Below are 27,603 nucleotides of genomic sequence, written 5' to 3'. Positions count from 1 at the left end.
TGCAATTTTGATTTTTCGAGAGTTGAATTTTCAAAATTTAAATTTTAAACTTTTCAAAACTGAACAAAATTACAAGTTAAATTTACTACCGTCAAAAATGTAATTAAAAATTGTCTTCATTTTTAATTAAAAAAATGTTTAACTGCAGAAAATTCAATTTTTAATTTAATTTTAATTTTTCCGACAAAATTGAACTTAAATTTATTTATTTTTGTTAAGAAATACCAATTTCAGGGGAAACACACAAACATAACTTAAAATTGTTCGAAAATGGTAAAAAATTTTTAAAATTAATAATAACGGGCAGCTTAATCTATAATTGTACAAAAGCTTTAATATTTTCTCTAAATCTAATTTTTTTTCTCCAAAAGTACCGACTTCTGGTTAAAAATGTTTCCGATGAAAAATACTAACAAAATCCAAAATTGTTATAAGATTTTTAATTTTCTTCAAATTTCAATTTTTGTTTGTTTGAAAATAACAAATTTTTTAAATCCAAAACACCAATGTAACATAAAATTGTTTAAAAAAAAACCGTTTTCTTTGAAATCCAACGATTTTTAAATAAAATTGTCAATTTCCGATCAAGAATACTAAAAATAATAATAGTAATTAAAAAAGTTACGAATACACAAATGAATGAACAAAAAATATTTTTAATTGGTAAAAAATAAAATCCCGAATTAAAAAATATCCGAAACTAAAATTCACGGACTTCGAGACCGACTTATAAAATAAACGATTTATTAAACTCCCAAAAATATTTAAATACTTGAAATTTAGAACTGCTGAACATAGTTAATTTATTATTAATTTATGAGCTATTTATGAAACGATAAATAAGGCTAAAAATTAAATTAATCGTTAATTAATAATTTATCAAATACTTTCGGAAAATTTAAATTCAAGACTAGAAATATTTATAGGAATTTAATAAATCATTTATTTTATGATTCGGTTGATTTATAATTAGTTAATTTATATTTTTGACATTTTTTCTCGCTAATTTTTGTTTTTGTTATTCATTTTTTTGTTGAAATTAAATTCTGAGAATTGAGAACAAAAAAATCAGTATTAGGCAGTTTGTTTTTAAATTTATGTAGACATAATTTTCATAATATTCTTGAGAAAATTTTAAAAAAGATTTTGTGTATTTCAGACGTGCCTGAAAAAATAATATAGAAGATTTGAAATAAATTTATTTATTTTGTAGTATTTTACCAAATATTCTGAAAAATTCGAGTCTCTTTGGAAGATGTTTATGACTTATAAAAGTTAGGAAGAAATCAAGAAATGTTGGAAAAAATTTCAAAAATGTTTACCAGTTTTCATATGTTTCTAATATATTTAAAACGTCTTAAATTCCTGAAAATATATTTAACTGACTCGAATTTTTATGAAAATTGTCATATATCATTAAAATTTTTTTTTAAAAGTAACCTTAGAATATTCTAAATTTTCCTAGAACTTTAAACAAAATTTGTTTATTCTCTTGAAAACTTTCGCAATTTTTTCAATATTTCATATTGAATCTCTTCAATTCTACTAAATATCTATTGAATTTACTTGATTTTTTATTTGTTTTTATTTTACAATATTAACAAATTCAAACATTTTGCTTTAAAATATTCTAAACTCTTTTTAAAAATGTTAAGAAATCGTTTGATATGTTTAAAAACGTTTTTTAATTTTCTCTTAAGGTTCATTTTTCCAAATAAAAAATTATTTTTTAAACTTTTTAAACTTGTCAAACCTTCTAAACCTTCCAATCCCTAAAAATTATGTATATAATTTTTTCCTGTATTTCTTATTTATTCTGCGAAAATTACAAAAATTCTCTTAAAATCATTCAGACTCTTCTTTGAAAATGTTTGAAATCTTTTGAAATAATCTATTAAAATTAATTTTTCGAAATAAAAAATTATTTTAATTTTTCCTAGGAACCTGAAAAAATGTATCATTTTCGTCAAACTTTACAAAATCCAAAACTAACGTTTTTTCTAAAAATATGAGATATGTTAAAATTGTACAATTTACCTTTAAAATCTTTTAAACATTTTAGGAAATAATTTAAATAGTTTTGTGGTCATTTTTCAATTTTCTCTTGAAATTCCTTTAAAAAAATCATTTAAAAATTTCCCATGAATCTTAAGAGCTTTTCTTCCCCTGAATAAAAGTTTTAGAAGCTTTTTAACTCATATTTGTTTTTAATGATTATGAAAGATCTGAGGAGAAATGGTTTCGGTTTTATTTTAAAAGAAAAATTTTAAAGATTTAAAAATTTTAAAATGTGTTTTTAAACATTTTTCAAGATTTACCAATTTTTTAGGTAAACTGAATTTTGTCAGGGTGTGAAAAAAATTCTTATAATTCATAGAAACTTTTTTAATGATTGTTTTGTAAAGAATTTGAAGAGAAAATCGAAAAAAATATCACAAAACATTTTGAATTAATTCCTAAAATTTTTAAAAAGTGTTTGAAAGATTTTAAAGTGAAATTTTGCCATATTGCATAATTTTAGAAAAAATTGAGTAAGTCTAAGAGATATTCAAAAGTTTTGAAGCGATTCAAAAATAATTAAAACTTGTAAAGATTTTTTACGATTTTTATCAAGTTTCACGAAAATGGAAGACATTTTTTCAGGTTCCAAGGAAAAATTAAAATGATTTTTTATTTCGAAAAATGAATTTTCAGAGATTACTAAAAAAGATTTTTAAAAATTTCAAAAATTGTATACGAAGAATCTCAAAGATTTTAAGGCAATTTTTAAAATTTTGGAGTGTAAATAAAAAATGCAAGAAAAAAAAGAAATTTCTTTATGATCGTGTGAAAATTCTAAATAATTTTTTAATTAAAAAAATAAACTTTCACAAAATAAAAACAAACAAAAAATCGAGTAAATTAAAGACAAAATTTAGTAGAATTGAAGATATTCAAAATTAATTTTAAACTAATAATTAAACTTTAGGAGCTTTAAAATAATTTCGAAAGTTTTCAAGAGAATAAACAAATTTTCTTAAAATTCCTGGGAAAATTTTGAATATTATAAAGCACTTTTTAAAATTTTTGAATATTTAAGATTTTTTTAGCAAAATACGAGCCGGTTAAAAATATTTTCAGGAATTAAAGACGTTTTAAATAGATTAGAAATATTTGAAAACTGGGAAAAATTTTCGAAAATTTATCAAATATTTCTTGATTCCTTCCAACTTTTAAAACATCTAAAATTTCAAAAATCTTTTAAAAAGGCTGGAATAAAATTTTTAAAAAATCTTTAAAACCTTCTATAATATTTTCTGATACGTCTGAAATATTAAAAAATCTTTTTTTTTATTTTCTCAAGAGTCATTTGAAAAAATATATTTCTAAAAATTTAGAAACCAACTGATAATACTTATTTTCTTGTTCTCAATTCTCAAGATTTAATTTTAACATCGATTTATTATAACACTTCAGAAAAAAATTTCGATTAATTTGAGAAATTTATTATAAAGTAGCATTATATTGTAAAACGACAATATAAAAAAATTAGTTTTTTATCACTATGTTTAAAAGTGTTTGAATATCCGAGACTAATAAAAAAGAACGAAAAAATGAATAAAAAATCACAAATTAGCAATAAAAATGACCGACAATATAAATTAAGGCATTATGAAATAACCGAATTGTAAAATAAATAAATTGTTAAATTCTTCAAATTTTTTATCTGTAAAATCAAATAATTTATTATTAAAAATACCCAATTTCGGTATAAAGTGCTAAGGTTATTCAAAATTGTTGAAACTTGGTAATCTTGATGATGATTTTTTTTTAAATGATGATTTTATATATTTTTTTAATTTCCGAGGGTTCCGTAAAGTTTTTCTTATTGAAGTTTTTTATGGTATGGAAAGAAGTTTATATCTAAAAAAAATTCCAGATACCCAGTTATAGTTTCAAATTTAAATTTGAATAAAGTTGTGATTTCACAGAAATTATGTGCTAGAACTCAATAATTCAAAAAAATTTAATTTAAATGTTTCAAAATTTGAATCGAAAAGATTTTCAGTTTATTGGCGTTCAAATATTAAACGGCAAACGAAAATTTTATTTATTTACTGTGATTGTGACTCAATAGGAATCTTATTGTTTGAAATTAACCACCAAAAAAATACTGTTTTATTTTTAGTCTTTTGATATCACATAAATTATGGTTGCAACTGAGTGATTCAAAATTAAAACTTTACTAATTAAATAATTTCAAAGTTAAATGTCTACAATTTGAAAATGTATCAAATATAAAATAAATTATTTAAATTGAACGAAATATTAAATTTAAGTATTAAAACATTTAAATCGAGAGTCTTAATTTTTAAAAAGTTATAGAATTAAAATTTTCATTATATAATTAAAAAGAATTTCAAAGTGAGATATTATTTAAACAATATCAATATCATAAAATTAAATGTATAAGTTAAAACCCGAACTGAATAATTGCAAAGTGAGGAGTATTTTTATGTTACTATCACAGACGCCAAGATTAAATAATAATTCGAAATGAAGTGCTAAATAAAGGAACGAAATTTTAAGTGGAAATATTTTAAAAAAATATGGTTTAAAAATTGGATATTTTTAAATTTAAATGTTTGAAATTAAAGCGTCAATAGTTTAAAAAGTTTTAAAATCGTAAATGGTAAATTTTGCTATTAATTTCGTTTTTTTCATTATACCGCATAATTTGAAAATTAATTATTTTAAGCGACATAATTAAAAACTTAAATTTGTTTTAATTAATTAAAATAAACTTAATAAATTTCAAAACTTTTTAACAAAATTTGAAATCATTCCATTTTCAGGGCTTTACATTTGAAATTGTTAAATGAATATTTTTAATTTAAAATTATATTTTAATTTTCAGTTTAGTTTTGAATACATACTTAAAATGCAACATTTTCAAGTTTTGTGAACTTGAATTTAAAAATTCCAATTACAGATAAAATTGGTCATTTAAAATATGACTAAGTAAATAATATTTCTTTTTCAAAATCTACAAAAATATGTATAACTGTATAAATCATTGTTAAAAATAATCTAATAATAAAAAGCTCTGCTTAAAAAAATTCCAAGCATATAATATTTATTATTTTTAATTAAAGATCCTTCAATCCCGGACAAGGATGTGACTATTGTCACACACAAAAAACCCGGCAGGTTTACTATCAAGCCGAGCCAGAATTTTGGATGGTGATGGTGTGTAAATGATTTGTAATTTTTTTTTTTAAATAATAGAAATGTATATAACAGACCTCACAGTTCGACCCTATTTTCAAGGTTTAGTCCCTCTGGTGCCTTATTTGCAGCTCATAATGTAACTTAAAATTTTTAATAGATTTCAATAATTTGAAGGGATTTTTTTTTTACTTTTAGGGTATTTTTTTGCAACTTTTAAGACATTTGGAAGAACTTTTAATTTGAAATATTGTAAGGAATTTTGTATTTATTATTTTAGTTTGAAGGGATTTCAAAGCGTTTGAAATATTTTAGGATAAAGAACTTTCTGGAATTTCGGAAGATATGAAACGATTTTACAGTATCGATTAGATTTTATAATTTTATAATAATATTTATAATATTTTGGTAAATATCATCCTAGAATTTTACGGGATTTTATAATATTTGAGTTTATTTTAAAGAATTTATTCAAAAGATTTGAGATATTTCATCCTGTATTCTGTTTAATTCTTCTAAATTCACTCAATTCTAATGAATTCAATGGATTAAAAAAAAAGTTTTTGTTTCATTCATCTTCAAGCCTGTAAAACTCACCTTAAATTCTTAGGTATTTTATCAAATTATTTTGAATTATTTTTAATTTTTCTAAACACATTTCAAACCTACTCTATTTAATACATTTTTTTGTATGTTTGAATTATTTTTAATTCAATTCATTGCTTTTTAATTTCAGCTTGATTTTTTATGAATCTCATTGAATTCTTCTCATTTTCCTTAAATTCGTTTAAATTGACTCAAATTTTACTAAAATGAATGTTATTTTTTCAATTCTCTAAATTATTTCCAATTCATTTAAATTATTTTGAATTTTTATAGCCATTAGTCACTGTTTTTTATTCAGAAATTAATAGGGTTTCAAAGATTTGAAGAGATTTGAAATTATTTTTGTGAATTCATGCTGAAATCTCTTAAACTCTTTCGAATTCTTGGGAATTTTTAAAACATTTATTTGATTTTTTTTAATTTACTTATTTCTATTGAATTCAAAAGATTTTAAATATTTTTGAAAAGTTTTTATTTGATTGATTCTGAATTATTTATAACCTCACATTGAATTCTTAGGAATCTCATCAAATTCTTTTTAATTCCCGTACATTTTTCTAAGCGTATTTACAATTCGCCGAATTTTACTGCAATTAATATTATTTTAAAATTTTTTAACAATTATTTTCAAATAATTTGAATTGTTTAAAATTTTTTGTATTCAATAGTCACTTTTTTGGTCAGAAATTAGTAGGGGATTTCAATATTTTAAATAATTTTTTGGAAATCACGCAGAAATCTCCTAAATTCTTTAGAATTCTCGGGAATTAAAAAAAAAATTATTTGAATTCTTTTAAATTTACTCAGTTCTACTCAATTCAAAAGATTTTTAACCTTTTTGAAAATATTTTATTTGATTCATTATAAACTATTTATGACTTCAAATTGAAGCCTTAGAAATTTCATCAAATTCTTTTGAATTCCCTTACATTTTTCTAAGCTTATTTGAAATTTGCTGAATTCAGTTAATTTTTTCATATTTTTACGTTGTTTTGAATTCTTTTTTTTTTTAATTCACTTGGAATTTTTATGAATTTCATCAAATTCTTCTCATTTCCCTTAAATTCTTCTAAATTCACTCAAATTTGACTACAATTAATGTTATTTTAAAAATGTTTTAAAATTATTTTTAAATAATTTGAATTATTTTACATTTTTTGTAGTCAATAGTCACTTTTTCCCTCAGAAATTAGTCGGGGATTTCAATATTTAAAATTATTTTTTGGAATTCACGCTGAAATCTCTTAAATTTTCTAGTTCTCGGGGATTTTTTCAATTTATTTGAATTCTTGTAATTTTTTTTCAGTTCTATTCAATTCGAAAGTTTTTTAACATTTTTATTTTCAGTTATTTGAATTCTTACGAATTTCATCAAATTCTTTTGAATTCCCGTACATTTTTCTAAGCTTATTTGAAATTGGATGAATTCAATTAAGTTTTTCATATTTTTATATTGTTTTCAATTTACCATAAATTTTTATTAATTTCATCGAATTCTTATTTTCCTTAAATTCCTCTAATTTCACTCAAATTGTACTAAAATCAATGGAAGTTTATCAATTATTTCCAATTCATTTGAATTATTTTCAATTCTTTGCAGTCATTAGTCACTTTTTGGTTATAAATTACTAGTTTCAAAGATTTGAAGAGATTTTAAATTATTTTTTGGAATTCACGCTGAATTCTCTTAAATTCTTTGGAATTCTCTTGGATTTTTATAATTTATTAAAATTTTTGAATTTACTCAATTCAAATGATTAAAAAAAATTCGAACGTTTTCGTTTGATTTATCCTGAAGTCTTGTATCTTACATTGAAATCTTAGGCATTTTATCAAATTCTTTTTAATTCTATTAAATTTTTGTAAGCTCATTTCAAATTTTCTGAATTAAGTGAAGTTTTTTAAAAATATTTTGACATTGGTTTCTCGATTTATTTGATTTTTTTTTAACTCACATAGAATTTTTATGAATTTCATCGAATTCGTTTACCGAAAAAAGTACCTTTTGGTCCCTCTATTTTATCCCATAGAGACTGTGAGGCCCGATATTAAATAATAGTAAAGACAAAATCGAATTTTAATTGTTTATAAATTAGATAGTCGGCGTGCCTTTCATAATGAAAGAAAAAGACGGAAACGAGTATCCAGAATACCAATACGACGAGGTGTCAAGTAGCGTTTGCCAAGCGATTCTCAAACAAACCTACACAATTTTCCGTCTCTTTATGGGTTCCTTCGAAACAATTCTTAGCGATCCCGATTGTGGCTCTGTGATCCTTTTGAAACACAAGCTCGATCATTTCTACTCAAGGGTTTGTTTATAAATTAATTTTTCTATATTACAATGGGTTTGTTGCATAAATTTTAAATACATTTTTAAATACTGCATAAAATTATAGAACTTTCAGTACATTTAAAAAAAAGTTGAATAATTCACTTCTGGGAAAAAAATATTTGAAAAATGTAACGAAAAAGCTATTAAAACAACTCGGTGACCTTGAAAAACCGCTGAACCAATCAGAATAACTGTATGCAGTGGCTCCATTGATTAACAAAGTATCCAGCGGACAGTTTTTAAATCCCGGTTTTAGTGAAATTTTAAAACACTTTCAACACCCTTTCAGGTCCTTCTTTTCTACGTTTTAAACCCATTTAAAATTTTTTTAAAGTGCGAAAATAGGTTATGTTTATTCAAATAGCGGCCATATTAATTCCCCCAACAACTGCGATAATCAGATTGGTGCTTACTTCCAACGCTGGTCCAATCAGGATGCTTGATTTTCCCGCAAAAAATTTAAAATATTTTTGAAGTGTTACAAATATATTTAAACTTTTTATTTGTTTATTTTTCCCTAGTAATGATATTAATTTTTTACTGCCCTTTTAATTTCACTAGGAACAAAAGAATATTTGAAAATATGCAACAGTCCCATTTTAGAATAAGTTATTTGAGTGAGGGGCTGTACTTAAATTACGCAACGGATTATAAATCCTCTCTAAGACCCGCTTTAAAAAACCGTAACAAAATATTTGTACCCCCCCCCCCCTCTTAATGTATTTAAAAAAACATGTCTTTTCTACTATAAAAGATGATTTTTTAACAAAATACTTGAATTTTCAACAAAATAATTAAATTTTAAAAAGAATAGTTGAGTTTTCAATCCAAAAAGATAAACTCCCAACAAAAAAGTGTCAAATTTTATATTTCAATCAAAAGATATTAAATTTATACAAAAAAAACAAAAAAGGATTCTAAAACAAAAAAGACGAATTTTCAACAAGCAAAGATTTTGCTCTCAAAAAGGAAATAAAATGTTATCGAAATTGTTAAATCTTCCATCCAAAAGACGATTTTTCTCTAAAAACAACTGGATTTTTAATCCAAAATATGCCTTTTTAGCAAAAGAATTAATTTTACATGAAACTGATTCATGTTTACCCAGCAAACATGAATTTTTAAACCAAGGAAACGATTTTTTACTAAAAAAGGAGAATTTTCATTTAAAAAAGATCAATCTTTAAAAAAATGGAAAAATTAAATTTTTAGTTAAAAACTTAATTTTAAACAAACAAACAAAAAAAAAAGGCTAAAATAATTTTTATTTACCAAGTTGTATTTTCATTTCAAAAATGAGATATTTATACCAAAATAGATGAATTTTCAAATAAAAAAGATCAATTTCGAAAAAAACTTGAATTACCTGTTAAAAAGATTTCAGTTGACTTTTCACGATCAACATATGAATTTTTAATCCAAAAAGACGAATTTGTAATAAAAAAGAATGATTTTTTAACAAAAGTGTTGAATTCTCTAATAAATAGTTACATTTTTATCCATCAAAGATCTAATTGCTGTTAAAACAGATGAATTTATTTTTAAAAAAATTTTTAAATACTTCAATTTTCATCCACACAAGATTCCAGTTGACTTTTCACGTTCAAAATATGAATTTTTTAACAAAAAATAAATTCCTACGAAAAAAATTGAATATTTAATTAAAAAAACACGAATTTTTTCAACCAAATATGATGAAAACTTAACAAAATAGTCCAACAAATAGTTGCATTTTTAATCAAAAAATATGAAATTTCTGTAAAAACAGATGAATTTTAATTTAAAAAATATATAAAATAGTTGAATTTTCATCCAAAAAAGATTTCAGTTGACTTTTCAAGATCAAAATATGAATCTTTAACAAAAGATAAGTTTCTGCGAAAAAAATTAAATTTTAAATTCAAAAATACGATTTTTTTCCACCAAAAATGATGACGATTTAACCAAATAGTAGAATTCTCTATCAAATAGTTACATTTTTTATTTTATCGAAGAAAGATGATATTTGTACTAAAGCAGATGAATATGTAATAAAAAACGGCAAATTTTTTTTTAAGTTGAACTTTCATCGAAATAGTTCAATTTTCAACAAAATATTGGAATTTCCGACCAAAAAGTAGGACTTTTGAACAAAGTTGTTGAATTTTTAACCGAACAGTTGCATTCTTATTTAAGAAAAATGAAATTTTTTCTAAAACAGATGAATTAAAAAAAACATAAGAAAAATTTTTATTTAAATTTCCCTACGAAGAAAATTTCAATTTTGTAAACAATAAGTTAATTTTCTGCTAAATAGTCGAATTTTTAACCAAAAAGTATGACTTTATAACAACACTGTTAAATTTTTAACCAAACAGTTGCATTTTTGTTCCAGAAAAATGAAAATTCTAGTAAAACAGGTGAATTTTGAAATAAAAAGGACAAATTTTACAAGAAAAGTGTTGAATTTTTATCCAAATAGATTTCAATTGACTTCTCAATATGAGAAAAAAAAGGAATTAAAAAAAGTAAATTTTCTAGGAAATAGTTTAATTTTCCAAAAAACAGTTGCATTTTTTTCCAAGAAAGATGCAATATTTATACTGAAAAAGATGAATTATTAACAAAGCAGTTTAATTTGCCATTAAAAAAGATGCATCTTTAAGAATATTGTTAAATATTCTATAAAATAATAAAATTTATAAATAGAAAGATACTCTTCAGGTTAAAGTTTTGGGAAAAAAAATCCCTGGTTGAATAATTCACTTCTGTGAAAAAAAATATTTAAAAAAATGTAACTAAAAATATATTGAAATAACTCTGTGACCTTGAGAAAATGCTGAATCAATCAGAAAAACGTTATGCAGTGGCTCCATTGACTAACAAAGTATTCAGCTGACAGCTTTCAAATCCCGGTTTTAGTGAAATTATAAGCATTTTCAACACATTTTTAGGTCTGTTTTAACTTTTTAAACCTATTAAAACATTAATTTCTTGAACTGGAAATTAAAATATTAATTTTTTAAATTGAAATTTCATTTTTTTGTTGACAATTTATGTATTTTGTTAAATTTTTTTTTTCATTAGAAATTAATCTTTTTGGTTAAAAATTCAACTTTTTTAGTAAAAAATTTATCATTTTAGTTGAAAATCCATATTTTTGGTATAAAATTAAATTATTCCAGTTAAGTTATAATAATTTTAGTTTGAAATTTATCTTTTTGGTTGGAAATAAAACTACTTGGTTGAAAGTTAAACTCTCCCAAGAAAAATGAAAATTCCAGTAAAACCGGTGAATAGTGAATATTTAAATCGAAAATACAAATTTTCAAGAAAAGGGTTGAATTTCCATTTGAAAAGATTTCAATTAACTTCTCAATACAAAAAAAGGAATGAAAAAAAGTAAATTTACTAGAAAATAGTTTAATGTTCCAAAAAACAGTTGCACTTTTTTCCAGGAAAGATTCAGTATTTATACTGAAAAATATGAAATTTTTTATGAAAAAAAAAAATTTCAGAAAAACTAGTCTTAATCCAAAAAATAATTCAGTTATTTTTTCAGCAATAAATCATTAATTTTCTACGAAAAAAGCTGAATTTATAACCCAAAAAGAAGAATTTTCAACAAAACAGTTTAATTTGCAATTAAAAAGGATGTCCTTTTAAGAAAATTGTTAAATATTCAACCAAATATTAAAATTTGTAACTAAAAAGATAATCTCCAGGAGACATTTTTTGAAAGAAAATATCCCTGGTTGAAAAATGATCTATTTTGTTGGAAATTTTTGTTTTTAACATTTTTTTTAACTGAAGATATTACGATTACAGTTGAATATTCCATAATTTTATTAAAAATTCACCGTTTGAATTGAAAATTCAATTATTTTAGTTAAAGATTCAACATTTTAGTTGCAAATTGGTATTTTTTATTTAAAATTCAACTATTCCAGTTAAAGATTCATCATTCAATTTGAAAATTTATCACTTTGTTTGAAAGTGTAAATGATTAAAAAAAAAAGTTGTTTTAAAAAAAATTGCAACTTAAAGTGTAACTATTCTAATTGAATATTCCATCATTTTATTTAAAAATTCATCTCTTTGTTGAAATGTTAATTTCTTGAATTGAAAATTTAACTCTTCATTTTTTGATTGAAAATTCATCTTTTTTAGTTGAAAATTGATGTTTTTTTGTGTGCAAAATTAATTTTTTAAACTAAGTTATACAGTTCCATTTTTTTATTTTATTTTTTTTAAATTGAAAACTGATCTTTCTTAGTTCTAAATTCAAATGTTTAGCTGAAAATGTATCTATTTTATTAAAAATTCATTTGTTGAAAATAAAACTTCTTATTTTAAACAAATGGTTAATGTTCCATAAAAAAAGTTGAATTTTAAACCCAAAAAGACGAATTTTTAAGAACACAGTTTAATTTGCAATGAAAATGGATGTATTTTTAATAAAATTGTTAAATATTCAACCAATTAATAAAATTTATAACTAAAAAGATAACCTTCAGGAGAAAATTTGAGCTGTTACGTAATTTAAATATGGCCCCTGAGCAGTAACAATGCTTGTTAAAGTACCAAATCTGAAGAGAAAAAAATGGAATTTGAGGAAGCGTTCTCTTTTCAGTATTTACTTTCACTAAAACTTAGCAACGGCGATATCCTCGACATTTTACAAGGACTGCAATTCCTCCCTTTGGACAAAACAACATTCCTGAGAGTTCAGTGCTTTATGAACTTGCTGGAAGCCACTTTTCCTTTAGTGAAATATACCGCCTTTTTGTACAATAATCAACTTGTCTGGTAAGTAGTCTTTTTTTTAATTAGCCTTTTTCTACAGATTCAGGGCTCGGACTCACTTAGTGGATAAAAATATTGTCAATAGTGGCATAAATTAAAAAAAATAGTAGCAATATAGTGGCATATTTTTTTAGTAAACGAGGGTTTCGAAGAAAAAAATCTTTGGGGTTTTCCCGGTTTACAAACATTTTTCGCGATCAATATAATTAGAAAATTTTAACTCTAAAGTTGAACGATTTTCCATTTGAAGTAATAAAAATAAAGTACAACTTAAAGCACTCAAAGGGGGACTCTCGATTTTTATATTATTTAAAATTGATGTTTGAACGTCTTTTAAATTCGCAAATGTTATATTCAAAATTAAAAATTTTTAAAATTATATAGTGTTAAAAGGTTCAAATTCAGTTCCAAAAGTATACATCCACGTTATCATTAAATAATCAATTAATGAGCTTCAAAATTTTCATAATTATATTATTTTAAGCAATTTTAGACTACAATAATTAAAAATTGAAAAATTAAATTTTTTTAACTGAGCACTTCTTAAATTAGATGTTATATTATTTTCATTTTAAATAGTTGAAACATTCTTGAAAATCTTTAAAATTTTATTCAAAATTTTTAAGAAATTTGGAAGTTGTTTTAAATTTGTGCAAATTTGAAATTTTTTTTTTTTGAAATTTTTTTCAGAACTTGTAGACATATTTTCAAATGAATAGAATTTTTCCTATAATTTGTAGAAAATCCTGCTTATTATTTGTAGAAAAAAATTTCAGACATTTTATGTTTTAAAAAGATTCAAAATTAATTAAAAAATTTATCCACAGTCTAACTTAAAACCAAATGTAGATTTTTGCACATTTCAAATAAAAATTTAGAAGATTTTAAGAATTGTGAAAAACGTGAAAATAACAAAAAAAATTTCTTAAGATTCCTAGGAAAATTTAAATTGTTTTTTCATGTTGAAAAATTAATCCAAGAGAATATTTTAAAAGATTTTTGAAGATTACCAAAATTGTCAAAAAATAATCTGTACGGTTGTAAGGGAGTTTTTAAATTCGATTTATTTTAAAAGATATTTATCGATTTTTTTCTACAATATTTAGAAACTCCTGAAAATTTTAAATAATCATCTTTAAATATTCCAGATTCTTTTTTGACAATTTTAGAAATCTTTTTAAATATTCTCTCCAAATAATTATTTCAAATAAAAAATCATTTTCAATTGTGTTAGGAATCTTAAGACAATGTTTTTATTCTTTTGAAGCCTTTCACAATTCTTAAAAAGCTTCTACATTTTTTGTTTGAAATCTGCAAAATCTAAATTTTGTTTTAACCTAGGCTGTGGCTATTCGCCACAGTAAATATTTATCAGTCTTTAAGACTGCATTTAAAAAAATTCCAAATTAAAAATTCGCGCTTCAAAGTAAAAATCTAAAATTGAAAATTTTTGAACATTTTCAAATTACACATTGTAAAACATATAATATTATAATTGAAAAAGATAATAATTCAACTGATTATTTTTTAGACTGTAGAAATCGAACTTGAACAGACTTTTCTTCTACAAATTTGTAAAATTCACTCGGAAAAAAATTGGAAATTTCAGGGATTCTTTTTTTCAAGAGAATTCTTAATTTAAAAAAATTGTAATATAAAATTCAGTAGTGATGATTCTGTATTTGTAAAACTAGCTTTATTTTACTGAGTTCTACTATTTTGTTGCAAATCGGCGGACTTTTTTTTTAATTCATTTTTTTTGAACGAAAGTTTAAATATTTTATTTTTGTTCAAAATTGTTTCTCTTTTTTTTTTAGTTAAAAATTCAAGCATCTAGGTTAAAATTCATGTATCTTGTTCAAAAATTGTCTTTTTTGGTTTGAAATAAACTATTCTAGTTGAAAATTCACCATTTTAGTAAAAAATTTATCTCTGGCTGAACATTATTTTTTTTAACTATGATTTAACTATTTATTATATGTTTTAAAATTACAATTTTAGTTGAAAATTCGCCCTTTGGGTAGAAATTAATGTTCTATTCCACTTGAAGATTCATCATTTTAGTTAAAAATTTATCAGTTTGGTTCAAAATTAATTATTTTTTTAAACTAAAAATTTAACTATACTATTTTTGGTTAAAAATTCATCTTTTTGGTTGAAAATTCAACTATTCCAGTTAAAAATTCATTATTTTAGTCCAAAATGTGTATCTTTTTAGCTAAAAATGATTTTTAAAAATAATGAGTTAATTATTCATTTTTTGGTTGAAAAATTACCCTTTTTAATCGAAAATTTATCTTTTTGGTTTGATTCTAGTTGAAGATTCATAATTTTAGTTCAAAATTCATCTTCTTGCCTAAAAATTAATTTTTTTGAATAATGATTTAATTATTCATTTTTTGGTTGAAAAATTACCCTTTTTAGTTGAAAATTCGTCGTTTTGATAGAAATTAATCTTCTTAATTGAAAATTTTTTCCCTTTGAAAATTCAATTATTCTAGTAAAGATTCACCATTTTAGTTGAAAATTGATCTTTTTCGTTTGAAATTCAACTATTCCAGTTGAAGATTCATCATTTTAGTTTAACATTTATCTTTTTGGCTGAAAAATAAATTTTTTTAACTAATGATTTAACTATTCATTTTTTGGTTGAAAATTACATTTTTTAGTTGTAATAGAAATCAATCTTCTTATTTGAAAATTAATCTTTTTGGTTAAAAATTAAGTTATTACAGTAAAGAGTCATCATTTTAGTTAAATATTCATCTTTTAGATTGAAAAATAAATTTTTTTAACTGATGATTTAACTCTTCATTTTTTGGTTGAATGATATTTTTTAGTTGAAATTCGCCTTTTTTGAAGAAATTAATCTTCTCAGTCGAAAACTAATCTTTTCGGTAGAAAATTCAATTACTCTAGTAATTATTTATAATTTTAGTTGAAAACCTATCTTTTTGGTTTAAAATTCAACTATTCAACTTGAAAATTCTTAAGTTTAGTTGAAAATTTCTCACTTTGATTAGAAATGTAATTATTTTTTCGCAATTGAAAATGCAAAAATGCAAAATTAATTTTCCGTTATTTTAGCTGAAAATTCATCTCTTTGGTTCAAAATAAATTTTTTGAAATGGAACATTAAATATTCAGTTTCTGGTTGATAATTTATATTTTTTACTTGAAAATTCTTCTTTTTGGTTGAAAACTCAACTACTCTAATTAAAGATTCATCATTTCAGTTCAAAACACATTAGTTTGCTTGAAAATTAATTATTTATTCAAATGAAAATTTAACTATTCTATTTTTGATTTAAAATTAATCTTTTTTAGTTCAAAAACCAACTATTTCTTTTCAAATTGATCTTTTTAAATTGAAAATTGAACTATTTGGTTGAGAATTTATATATTTGGTTCAAAAGTCGTATTTTTTGTAGAAAATTAATCTTTCGGGTTGAAATATAAACTATTTGGTTAAAAATTCATCTATATTGTGGCAAATGCAATCTTTTTACTTGAAAACTTAGAACTTGAAGCAGTATAAATTTAATTAAATATATTACACACATTAATTTTACGTAAATATGCACTGAATCTTAAGTATATTCATGGAATTTAGGGACAAATCCAAAAAATGATTAATTAGGTTTTTAATATTATTTAATTCATTAATTTGTCAAAGCTTTTTAAATTAAACATATGTATTGAATACCTGAAAATTGAAAAAGTATTCTTTATTTAATTCTCATTTTCAAAGAGAAATATTTTTATAACTTTAAAGCACATTAATTTTTTTGTTAAATTTATATCACTTTTCGTTTATTTATATCTGTATTTAAAAAGAAAAAAACTTTGAAAAAATTGCCGAGATGCAAAAAATGAATATTTGTATATTTAAAAAAAAATTAAAGAAAACGCTTTAAAAATTTTGAAAAAAGTGCTATTTTTGATGTTTTGATTTTAAATTCTCAAGTGTTTTCCAGGTTTTTTGAAACTCTATTGTAATTCTTATTAATTGGTAAGAGTGTTTCATTCGAAATATTTTCAAAACAACTTTGAAATTTTCAATATTAATAAAAGATAAATGCTTTTATTTAACATTTTTTTATTCTTGACAGCAATAAAACTCAAACATTGTTAGATTTAAAACTTTTTTTTTTTAAATTGTTCAATTCTAAGATATTTTAAAAAATGTTGAAAGCTTCCAATTTCTAATTGTGATTAAATGAAATTGCTGGTTTTAAAACTCTTTTATTATAATATAATTTTTTAAAATTTATATTCAATTAAAAATACGTCGATAATTAAGGTGTTTTTTGAAATTATAATCAATAAAATTTACAAATTAAAATGGTACAACTTTTGAAGATTTTTCCTCAAAAAGTTGAAAAAAGTTTTAAATGTTGCACAATCAGAAGCTTAGGGAATAAAGATTGAGTACATTAAAATGTTTTAAAATAGAAAAATGGCGGAATCGCTAAAAAATGTAAATAGTGGCGCGAGTCTGAGCCCTGTGAGATATTAAAAAAAGAAAACAATAATAATAAAAAATCTTCGCTGTAAATTAAATAATAGAATTTTGTGTTAGGAGTGGTTTGGAGCCTGACGATATGCAGGTTGTTTATAATTATTTAGTATGCACACTTCTCCCTGCTCACCTTGAAAAAGAATTGAAAGGAGGCTCGATACCAAGAAATTCGTCATCTCCTTTTACAGCCTCTCATTATGGAAAGTAAGTTTATTTTAATAAAATATTTGCAATTTTTGCGCAAATTTGAAAATATTTGAAACAATTAGAATCACTGAAATATTTTAAATCTTTAACATTTTTTTGAAATCTTTTAAATCTTTTCGAAATCTTTTACAATTTTTTAAAAACATTTTTTAATTTTTTAAATCTTCTAAAATTTTTGTGAAATATTTTAAATATTTTTTAAATCTGTCAAATCTTTAAAACTTCTGTAAAATCATATAACTCTTTTGAAATTAAATTTTTGAAACCTTCTGCAATTTTTTGAAATATTTTTGAATATTTGTAAAATCTTAAAAATCGTTGTGAAATCACAGGCCTTTTGAAATCTGTATGAAAACTTTTGAAACTTTGTGAAATCTTTTAAATCTTACAGATCTTTGTGACATCCACTGACATTTTTTGAAATTTTTAAAATATTTTTGAAATCTTTTGTAATGTTTGTAAAATTAAAAAAATTTGTAACTCTTCTGAAATCTTAAAAATGTGTTTAAAATCTTTTGGAATCTGTCAAAGCTTTAATATCTTGGTGAAATCTTTAAAAAAATTGAAATCATCCAAGTGTTTTGAAATCTGTATGAAAATTTTCAAAGTTTTGTGAAATATTTTAAATATTTAAAATCTTTTAAACTTTTGTAAAATCATTTAAGTCTTTTGAAATCTGTATGATAACTTTTAAAACTTTGTGAAATCCTTTTAATCTTTAAAATCTTTTGTCAAATCTTCTTAAATTTTTTGGAATCTTTGTAAAATATTCGAAATCATTTGAAACTTCTGCGAAATCTTATGAAAAAAAATTTAAAATCTTTAAAATATTTTCGAAATCTTCTGAAATCTTTAAAAAAAAAAATTGTAATGCTTTGTGAAATTTTTTAAATCTTTGTTAAATATTTCAAATCTATGGCAAACATGTGAAATCTTTGAAACTTTTGTGAAATCATTGATATCTTTTAAAGCCTTTGTTACATCTTTTGATTCTTTAAAATCCTTACGAAATCTTCTTTAATCTTTCGAAATCGTCTGAAATCTTTGAAACTTTTGTAAAATATTTTTAAAATGTTGAAATCTTAAAAAAAAAAAAATGGTTCAAGATCTTCTGAAGGTTTTGAAATCGTTAAAATCATTTTTAAATATTTAAAATATTTTCAAAATATTCTAAAATCTTTGTAAAATCTTTTGACTCTTTAAAATCTTTGCGAAATCTTCTGAAATTTTTTTAAATCTTTGAAATCTTTTGCAAATCTTTGGTGAAATCATGAAAATCTTTTGAACTCTTTATGAAATCATTGAAATCTTTGTGAAATATTCTAAATCTTTAAATTATTTGTAAAATATTCTGCTGTCTTTTGAAATACTTTCTAAATCTTCGAAAATCTTTTTAAAATGTTTGTAAGCTTTTTGGAATTACTGAAATATTTTAAAAACTTGGTAAAATTATTCAAATCTTTCGAAATGTTTGTGAAATCATTCAAAGCTGTACAAAATGTGAAAATATTCGGTGAAATATTTGAATCTTTTGTGAAATCATTTAAATATTTTATAATCTGTGTGAAATCATTGAAAGCTTTGTTAAATATGTTGAATCTTCAACATTTTTTTGAAATCTTAAAATTTTTTTCGAAGTCTTCTGAAATCTTTGTAAAGTCTATGAAAACTCTGTAAATTTTTTATAAAATCATTGAAATATTTTAAATAATTAAAATCTTCCAACAATTTTTTAAAATTTTTACAAATTTATTGAAATCTTAAGAGTTTTTGTAAAATTTTAATAATGTTTGTTAAATCATTGAAAGCTTTGTGAAATCTTTTAAATATTTAAAATCTTTACAAAATATTCTGAAAATTTGTGAAATCTTCTGAAATCTGGAGAAGCTTTGTGAAATCCTTGAAACCTTTTGGAACCTTTGTCAAATCATTAAAAGCTTTGTAGAATCTCTAAATCCTTGCGAAATCTTCTGTGATTTTTTAAAATCTTTTCAAAATCTTTTGAAAACTGTAAATTTTTTGAAAACTTTGTGATATCTTTAAATCTTTGTGAAATCTTTGGGACTTTTGTAAAATAATTGAAATATTTTACAACCTTTGTAAAATCATTAAAAGCATTGTGAAATATTTTAATTCATTGAAATCTTCGAAATTTAAAAAAAAATGTGAAATTTTTGAAAACTTTCCTGAATTTTCTGAAATTTTTTGGAATATTGGTAAAAATTTTTGAAATCTTTGTAAAATTTTTTAAATACTTGCGACATATTCTGACATGTTTTGAAATGTTTTCGACTTTTTTCGCAATTTTCTGAAATCTTTGGAATCTTTTTAAGAACTTTGAAATCTTTGTGAAATATTTGTGAAACTTTTGTGAAACCTTCTGAAATTTTTTGTGAAATTCTTTTAAATGTTTGTCAAATTTTAATCTTTTGAAATTTTAGTAAAATATTTTGCAACTTTGTAAAATCTTTAAAACTTTTGTGAGATCATTCAAATTTTTTGAAACCTTCGTGAAATCATTGAAAAATCTTGAAAAATAGTTTAAAACCTTTTCGAAATCTTTTGAAACCTTTGTTAATTTTCAAAAATATTATTGAAATTTTATAAAATCTTTGGAATCTTGGTCAAATCATTCTAATATTTGTGAAACTCTTTGAAATCTTTGTCAAGTAATTCAAATCTTTTGAAATAATTTGGAATATTTAAAATCTCGTGAAATAATTGAACTCTTTGTGAAATCTGAAATATTTAAAAATCTTTTAAAATATTAAAAATCTTTTGGATCTTTTAAACCCTTGTGAAATTTCTTGTTCTGTTGTAAATCGATGAGTGGAAAGAATGAAAGAGGAATCGTTCCTGTTACTAATCCAAAAAATTTGTAAATTTTCAGATTTGTTACGGGTCCGTCGAGTGCCAACGACATGAAAAAATTACCGAAAGTATTCATCAACTACTCGACGAAACCCACCTCTCTCTATTTAATAGTTTATCGTGCACTGAGTGCTACAGTTTGTTTATTCGTAGATAGCAAAACTAGTCCACTTCCGGAGTTTTACAAAAGCTTGGACACTTTTCTAGGTCCGCAATTAACAACCTTGGTGGGCGCAGTGGCTGATCAGTGCACGAAACACGTTGCAAATAATACGGAGTCAGTTCACAAGTACCTGTATTTCAATAAACTCAATTTAGCTTATAAAAGCACGATTCATTTTGACAACAGACACAGCTCAAATGCTCTCACGACTCCGGAAGTATTGAGAATCATCACTGACATAAACAATGATACGAACAGGTAATTTGAAATATTTTCATTAATTTCAATCAGTCTGGCGACTTGTCCGCGAAATGACCGGGAATTTCATTGACTGGGAGAAATTGGGAATTTTCTTGATAGGGAAAATAAACCGGGAATTTTATTAACCGTGAAATGACTGGGAATTTTATTGACAGGGAAAATAAATCGGGAATTTTATTGGCCGGGAATGAACGATAATTTAATTGACCAAGGAATACAGGGAATTTTATTGACAGGGAAAGATCGGGAATTGTATTCAATGGGAAAGATCTGAAATTTTATTGACCAGAAATAAACGATAATTTTATTGACTGGAAAAGATCGGGAATTTCACTGATCACGAAAAAGCCGGAAATGTTATTCAGTGGTAAATGACCGGGAAAATAAACCTGGAATTTTATTGAACGTAAATGTTATTGGCCGGAAATGAGGTATCACTTTATTGACCAGGAATTTTATTCACCGGAATGAGCGATAATTTGATTGGCTCGGAATTTTATTGACTCGGGCAAAACCGAGAATTTTATAGACCGGGAATTTTATTCACCAGGAATTATATTGAACATAAATTTTATTGACCGGAAATGAGCGTTAATTTTATTGCCCAGGAATTTTATTGACTGGGGAAAAAACCGGGAATTTTATTTACCGGGAATGAACGGTAATTTTATTGACTGAGGAAAACTGAGAGTTTTATTAACAGGAAAATCGAGAATTTCATTCACCACGAAAAAAACCTGAAATTTTATGGAGCGGGAAATGACCTGGAAAATAAACCGGAAATTTTATTTATCAGGAACTTTATTGACCAGAAAAATAAACTGGGAATTTTATTGACCGGGAATGAACAGGAATTTTATTGACTGGGGAAAAAACTGGAAATTTATTGACCTAAAAAATAAACCGGGAATTTGATTGAAAGCAAATTTGATTAAAAGAAAATTTGATTAAAAGCAAATTTTATTGACTGGGGAAAAACCGGGAATTTATTGACCGAAAAAATAAACCGGGAATTTGATTTAGCAGGAATTTTATTGACCGTGAATGAAAAGTAATTTTATTGACCGGAAAAATAAAATGGAAATTTTATTGACCGGGAATGAACAGGAATTTTATTGACTGGGGAAAAAACTGAAAATTTATTGACCTAAAAAATAAACCGGGAATTTTATTGAAAGCAAATTTTATTGCCCGGAAATAAACGATAATTTTACTGACCGGAAAAATAATTTGGGAATTTTATTGACCGGGAATGAACAGGAATTTTATTGACTGGGGAAAAAAACCGGAAATTTATTGACCTAAAAATAAACCGAGAATTTTATTTACCAGGAATTTTATTGAAAGCAAATTTTATTGATCGGAAATAAACGATAATTTTATTGACCGGAAATTTTATTGACAGGGGAGTAAACCGGAAATTTTATTAACAGGGGAATAACAGGGAATTTTATTGACCGGAAAATTAAATTGGGAATTTTATTGACCGGGAATGAACAGGAATTTTATTGACTGGGGAAAAACTGAAAATTTATTGACCTGAAAAATAAACCGGGAATTTTATTTACCAGGAATTTTATTAAAAGCAAATTTTATTGCCCGGAAATAAACGATAATTTTATTGACCGGGAAAATAAACTGAGAATTTTATTGTCCGAGAATGAACGGTAATTTTATTGACCAAGGAAAACAGGGAATTTTATTGACAGGAAAAGACCGGGAATTTCATCAACTGCGAAAACACCCGAAATTTGATTGACCGGGAAAATAAACCTGGAATTTTATTGACCGAGAATGAACGATAATTTTATTGGCTGGGAATTTTATTAACCGGGAAAGACAATAATTATTTTTACCAATTTATAAAAGTGATTTCTACTTCATATACAGTTGCGAGTCATATCAGTGTAGAGTTCTTAAAATTTCGAAGAATTTATGTTGAGAAAATGCTTTTGAAAATATGCTCAGCATTTAAGCTCGAACAGAAAATTTATAAGCATTTAAGAGAATTTAAGGCAGTCATTATTTAAACAAATATATAACTTTTTTGGTTGAATTCAACTATTTCAGTATAAAATTAAAATACTTTTTGATTGAAATATCAAATATCACGTTTTTCGTTGAGAATTTATTCTTTTTGGTTGAAAATTCAAATACTTAGCTGGAACAGGAACTACTTTGTTAAAAATTCATTTATTTTGTTTATGATTTTTGACTTTATTATACAAAACTTTTTTTCGTGCAAAATTTAATTTTTTTTTAATTGTGTTTTCTATTTGAAAATTAATTATTTTAACTGGAAATTTAACGCGTAGATGTTTGGTTCAAAATTTATCTTCTCAAGTCAAAAATTAAAATATTTGGTTTGAAATTCCTGTATTTTCTTGAAAATTCGAATTTTTGGGAGAATATTTAAGCTTCTTGGTGACTAATTTATCTTTTTTGTTGAATTTTTTTTTTAATTCAAATATTTCGTTGCAAAAATTCCTGTACTTTGTTAAAAATTCGTCTATTTTTGGAAGAAAATTCATCTTATTAGTTGAAAATTTATTTGTTGGTTTCAAAATTAGGTTTTTCATCATTAAAATGAATTTTTTAACTGAAAATGTAACTGTTCCATTTTTGTCGAAAATCTATCTTTTTTCATAGAAATTTAATCTTCCTGGTTAAGTTTTTGACTGAAAATTTAATTATTATATTTTTAGTAGAAAATTTATCTGTTTTAGGTGAAAATTCAACTATTTGTTGAAATTCGTGTTTTTTTTCATTAGTTGAAACTTCATTTTTTAAATTAACAATTAATTTCTGTGGTTAAAAATTGAAGTCTTTGTTTGAAAATTCTTTTCTTTTTCGGTTGAAAATTTATTTTACTAACTGAAAATTTAAGTATTATAATTTTAGTAGAAAATTGATCTTTTTAGTTGAAGATTTATTATTTCAGTTGAAAATTCACTTCAACTATTCCATTTTTTGTCGAAAATACACTTTTTTTATTAGAAATGTTATCTTTTTCGTTCAAAAATGTTGTTTTGTAGAAAAATGATTTATTATTTTTTTCCTTAAGAATTCATTTATTTGGTTGAAAAAAAAATATTTAGTTGAAAATTCGTTTTTTTAAAATAGAAATTCATCTTTTGGATTGAACGATCCACTATTTGTTAAAAAATTAATATTTTTGGTTGAAAATTCATATTTTTCATTGGCTAAAAATTCGTTTCTTTTCAGTGGAAAACAATTTTTTTAACTGAAGTTTTAACTATTCCATTTTTGCTTGAGAATCTATATTTTTAGTCGAAAATTAATTATTTTTGCTGACAATTAATTTTTATTTATTTTTTGGTTGAATTCAACTATTTTTTGTATAAAATTAAATTTGGTTAAAATATCAAATATCAAGTTTTTCATTGGGAATTGATCCTGTTTGGTTGAGAATTCAACTACTTAGTTGGAAGTGGAAATAGTTTTTTAAAAATTCATTTATTTGGGTGGCATTTTTTTTTTAGTTAAAAATCAATCCTTTTAACTGAAATTTTAACTCATAAATGTTTGGTTCAAAATTTATCTTCTTGAATTGAAAGTTCAAATATTTAGTTTGAAATTCCTGTATTTGATTGAAAATTCGACTTTTTGTAAGAATATTTAAGCTTTTTGGTGACTAATTCCTCTTTTTGGTTAAAAATTCCTTCAAAAAATAAAATATTTGGTTAAAAATTAGTTTATTTTGTTAGAAAATTCATCTTATTGCTTTAAAATGAGTTTTTTCTTATTCAGAATACATTTTTTAAACTGAAACTGTATCTGTTCCATTTTTTAGCGAAAATTGGTCTTCTTGGTTAAAATTGATACTATTTGGTTGAAAATTTACATTGACTTTATTCAAAATTAAGTTTTTTACTGAAAATTTAATTATTCTATTTTTAGTTTAAAATGTATCAGTTTTAGGTGAAAATTCATTTTTTTGTTGAAAATCCGTCTTTTGTTAGAAGAGTACTCTCATTAGTTGAAACCTCGTTTTTAAAAATTAAAAATTAATTTCTTTGGTTGAAAATTTAACTATTTTGTTGAAAATTCGTTTCTCTTTTGGTTGAAAAATTATTTTTTTAACTGAAAATTTCAGTATTTTATTTTTGGTAGAACATTTATCTTTGTAAATGAAAATTCATATGTTTTGTTTAAAATTAAATATTTTTTAGTTAAGCTAAAAACTCCTTTCTCTTTGATTGAAAAAATTAATTAATGTGGCTGAAAACTCGTTTTTTGTTATTTAAAATGTAATTTTCTAACTGCAAATTGAACTATTCTATTTTTGGTTTGTAAATTTATATTTTTTTGTTAAAAATTTATATGTTTTATTTAAACTGTATCTTTTTTCGTATAAAATTCATCTTTTGGGTTTCAACTTGAATTATTTTGTTAAGAATTCATTTTTTTAAATTGATTGTTTTATCTTAAGATTAATTCCTGTATTTTTGTTAAAAAAATAATATTTTTTATATAATCAAATAACTATTTATTTAAATTTTGTGTAATTTGCGGAAAATTCGTCTTTTTGTAGAAAATTAATCTTTTTGTTTGAAAATTCATTTTTTCGCGTAAATTTGAACAATTCCAGTTGTAGATTCATAATTTTAGATGAAAATTCATCAGTTTGCTTAAAATTTGAATGCCTTTAATTGAACACTTAACTATTCCATTTTTCTATTCAAATATTTCGTTGAAAATTCACGTATTATGTTTAAAAATCAATTTTATTTTTTGTAGGAAACTATCTTTTTCTTTGTAAGTTAATCTTCTTTAAAAGCTCTTTTTCTTTGGATAAAAACTCAAGTATTCCAGTTACATATTTATCATTTTATTTGAGAAATCATCTTTTAGGTTGGAAATAAATTTATTTGGTTAAAATTAAATTCTTTTATTTAAAATTAATTTGATTTGTTTGAAGGTTCATCGTTTTAATTAAAAACTAATTCCTTAGGTTGAAAAATGAGCTGTTTGGTTCAAAACTTATCTTTTCTTTGGATGTTTTCTGGTTGAAAAAATAAATTTTTTCTTTTAGCAAAAAATGTAACGACCATTTCAGTTGGATATTCCATAATTTTAGTTAAAAATTCATATCTTTGGTTGAACATTTTTTGACTAAAAATTTAATTATTTTATTTTTGGTTAAAAAATTATCTTTTTTAGTTGGAAATTTGTCTTTTTTGGTAGGAGTTTATCTTCTTAGTTTAAAATTAATATTTTTTAAATTAAAAATTCAATCAATCTTGTTAAAGATTCATTCTAAATAAAAATTAATTTTTTCTGCTTTAAAATTGAACATTTCCAGTTAAATATTTACCATTTTTTCGAAAATTCATCATTTTTTTTGAAAATGTAACTATTTTTTTGAAAATTAGTTTTTTTTTTTTAAGTAAGTGTTTGAACTTAAAATTTAATTATTTGAGTTTTGGTTGACAATCTATCTTTTTTATTAAAAATTAAATTTTTTTTAATTCAACTATTTCGGTTGAAGATTTATTGCTTACAAAAAAATGTACTATTCTATATTCAGTCAAAAAATATTTTTTTAGTTCAAAATTCAACTATTTAGTTGAAAATTTATCTGCTTCAACTAAAAATTCAACTATTTTTTTTTAATTGTACTTTTTTCAAAAAAGTTAATTTGTTTATTTTAAAATTGATCATCTTGTTTAAAAATTCATCTTTTCGGTTGACAATTCAAGCATTATTCCAGTTCAGATTAATTTTTTTAGTGGAAAATTCATCTTTCTGGTTGAAAATTGATCTATTTTGTTGAAAATTCGTTTTTTTGTTGTTGAAATTTTGTCTCCATTTTTAGGAAAAAATTGATGGTTTTTAGTGAAAAATGTAAGCCATTGTTTAAAAATACATTTATTTTGTAATGTTTTGCTCTGTTGTGATAAAGGATATTTAAAATGAATGTCACAAATCAAAATAAATGTTTGCGTTTTGCGGAAAATATTATTATCAATTTTAGTTGATCGGAAAAACCCGAAAATGACTGGGAATTTAAAATCTTCCACCGAATTGCCACCCTGTAAATAAATGTAGATGACTGTAGAAATGCAAATTTAATCATATTTTTATTGTTCATTTCAGAATTAACGAAGCGGGCGAGGTCGTTATCAAAACAATGAGTGATTACTGGATTGTAGGAAAGGTTTCCAACTTGAGGGAATTCTACGTTGTTATTCAACAAAAGAACGCGAGCATTATCGAAATTGATGGTAAAATTTATTTATTCCATTTATTTTATTTATTTGATGTATTTTATTTATTTTATCAATTTTATCGATTTACAATTGAAAACTCTTGTATTTTAAAGGCATGTGCATGAAAATTCTTAAATTTTGCTAATTTTGAAGATCAAAACTCAAGATTTTTTAAATTCTAAATCCAATTGAAAATTCTTCAATATTAACAATTTTTTACATTTTAAAATAATGTAATTTTTTACGTTTTTTTTAAAATATGTAGTTTGATTTTGAAAATTCTTCAATTTAGAATATTTTCAATTGAGCCCTTTAATACGAGGGTAGTTCAATAAGTCCTTAGAATGAAGTATAAAAACAATTTTTTTTGGGTAAATTTTTTTTTATTTTTCAACATAATCTCCTTGGAGCT

General features: G+C 23.1%; 1 protein-coding gene across 1 annotated transcript in view; it reads left to right on the top strand.

Moving 5' to 3' along the window:
* Window positions 1–27,603, top strand: part of LOC117167580 (vacuolar fusion protein CCZ1 homolog) — a 32,984-nt gene that overhangs the window by 2,130 nt on the left and 3,251 nt on the right. The window contains exons 3-8 of the mRNA XM_033352627.1: window positions 5,136–5,229; window positions 7,911–8,126; window positions 12,762–12,937; window positions 17,517–17,660; window positions 20,554–20,955; window positions 27,079–27,206. Of these exons, the coding sequence (XP_033208518.1) occupies window positions 5,136–5,229; window positions 7,911–8,126; window positions 12,762–12,937; window positions 17,517–17,660; window positions 20,554–20,955; window positions 27,079–27,206 (1,160 nt within the window). The remainder of the gene's footprint in view (window positions 1–5,135; window positions 5,230–7,910; window positions 8,127–12,761; window positions 12,938–17,516; window positions 17,661–20,553; window positions 20,956–27,078; window positions 27,207–27,603) is intronic.

Source organism: Belonocnema kinseyi, chromosome 1, assembly GCF_010883055.1.
Source record: "Belonocnema kinseyi isolate 2016_QV_RU_SX_M_011 chromosome 1, B_treatae_v1, whole genome shotgun sequence".
In the NCBI taxonomy this organism is placed as follows: domain Eukaryota; kingdom Metazoa; phylum Arthropoda; class Insecta; order Hymenoptera; family Cynipidae; genus Belonocnema; species Belonocnema kinseyi.
Note: the sequence above shows the minus strand (reverse complement) of the source record. Positions and strands in the feature narration are given on the sequence as shown.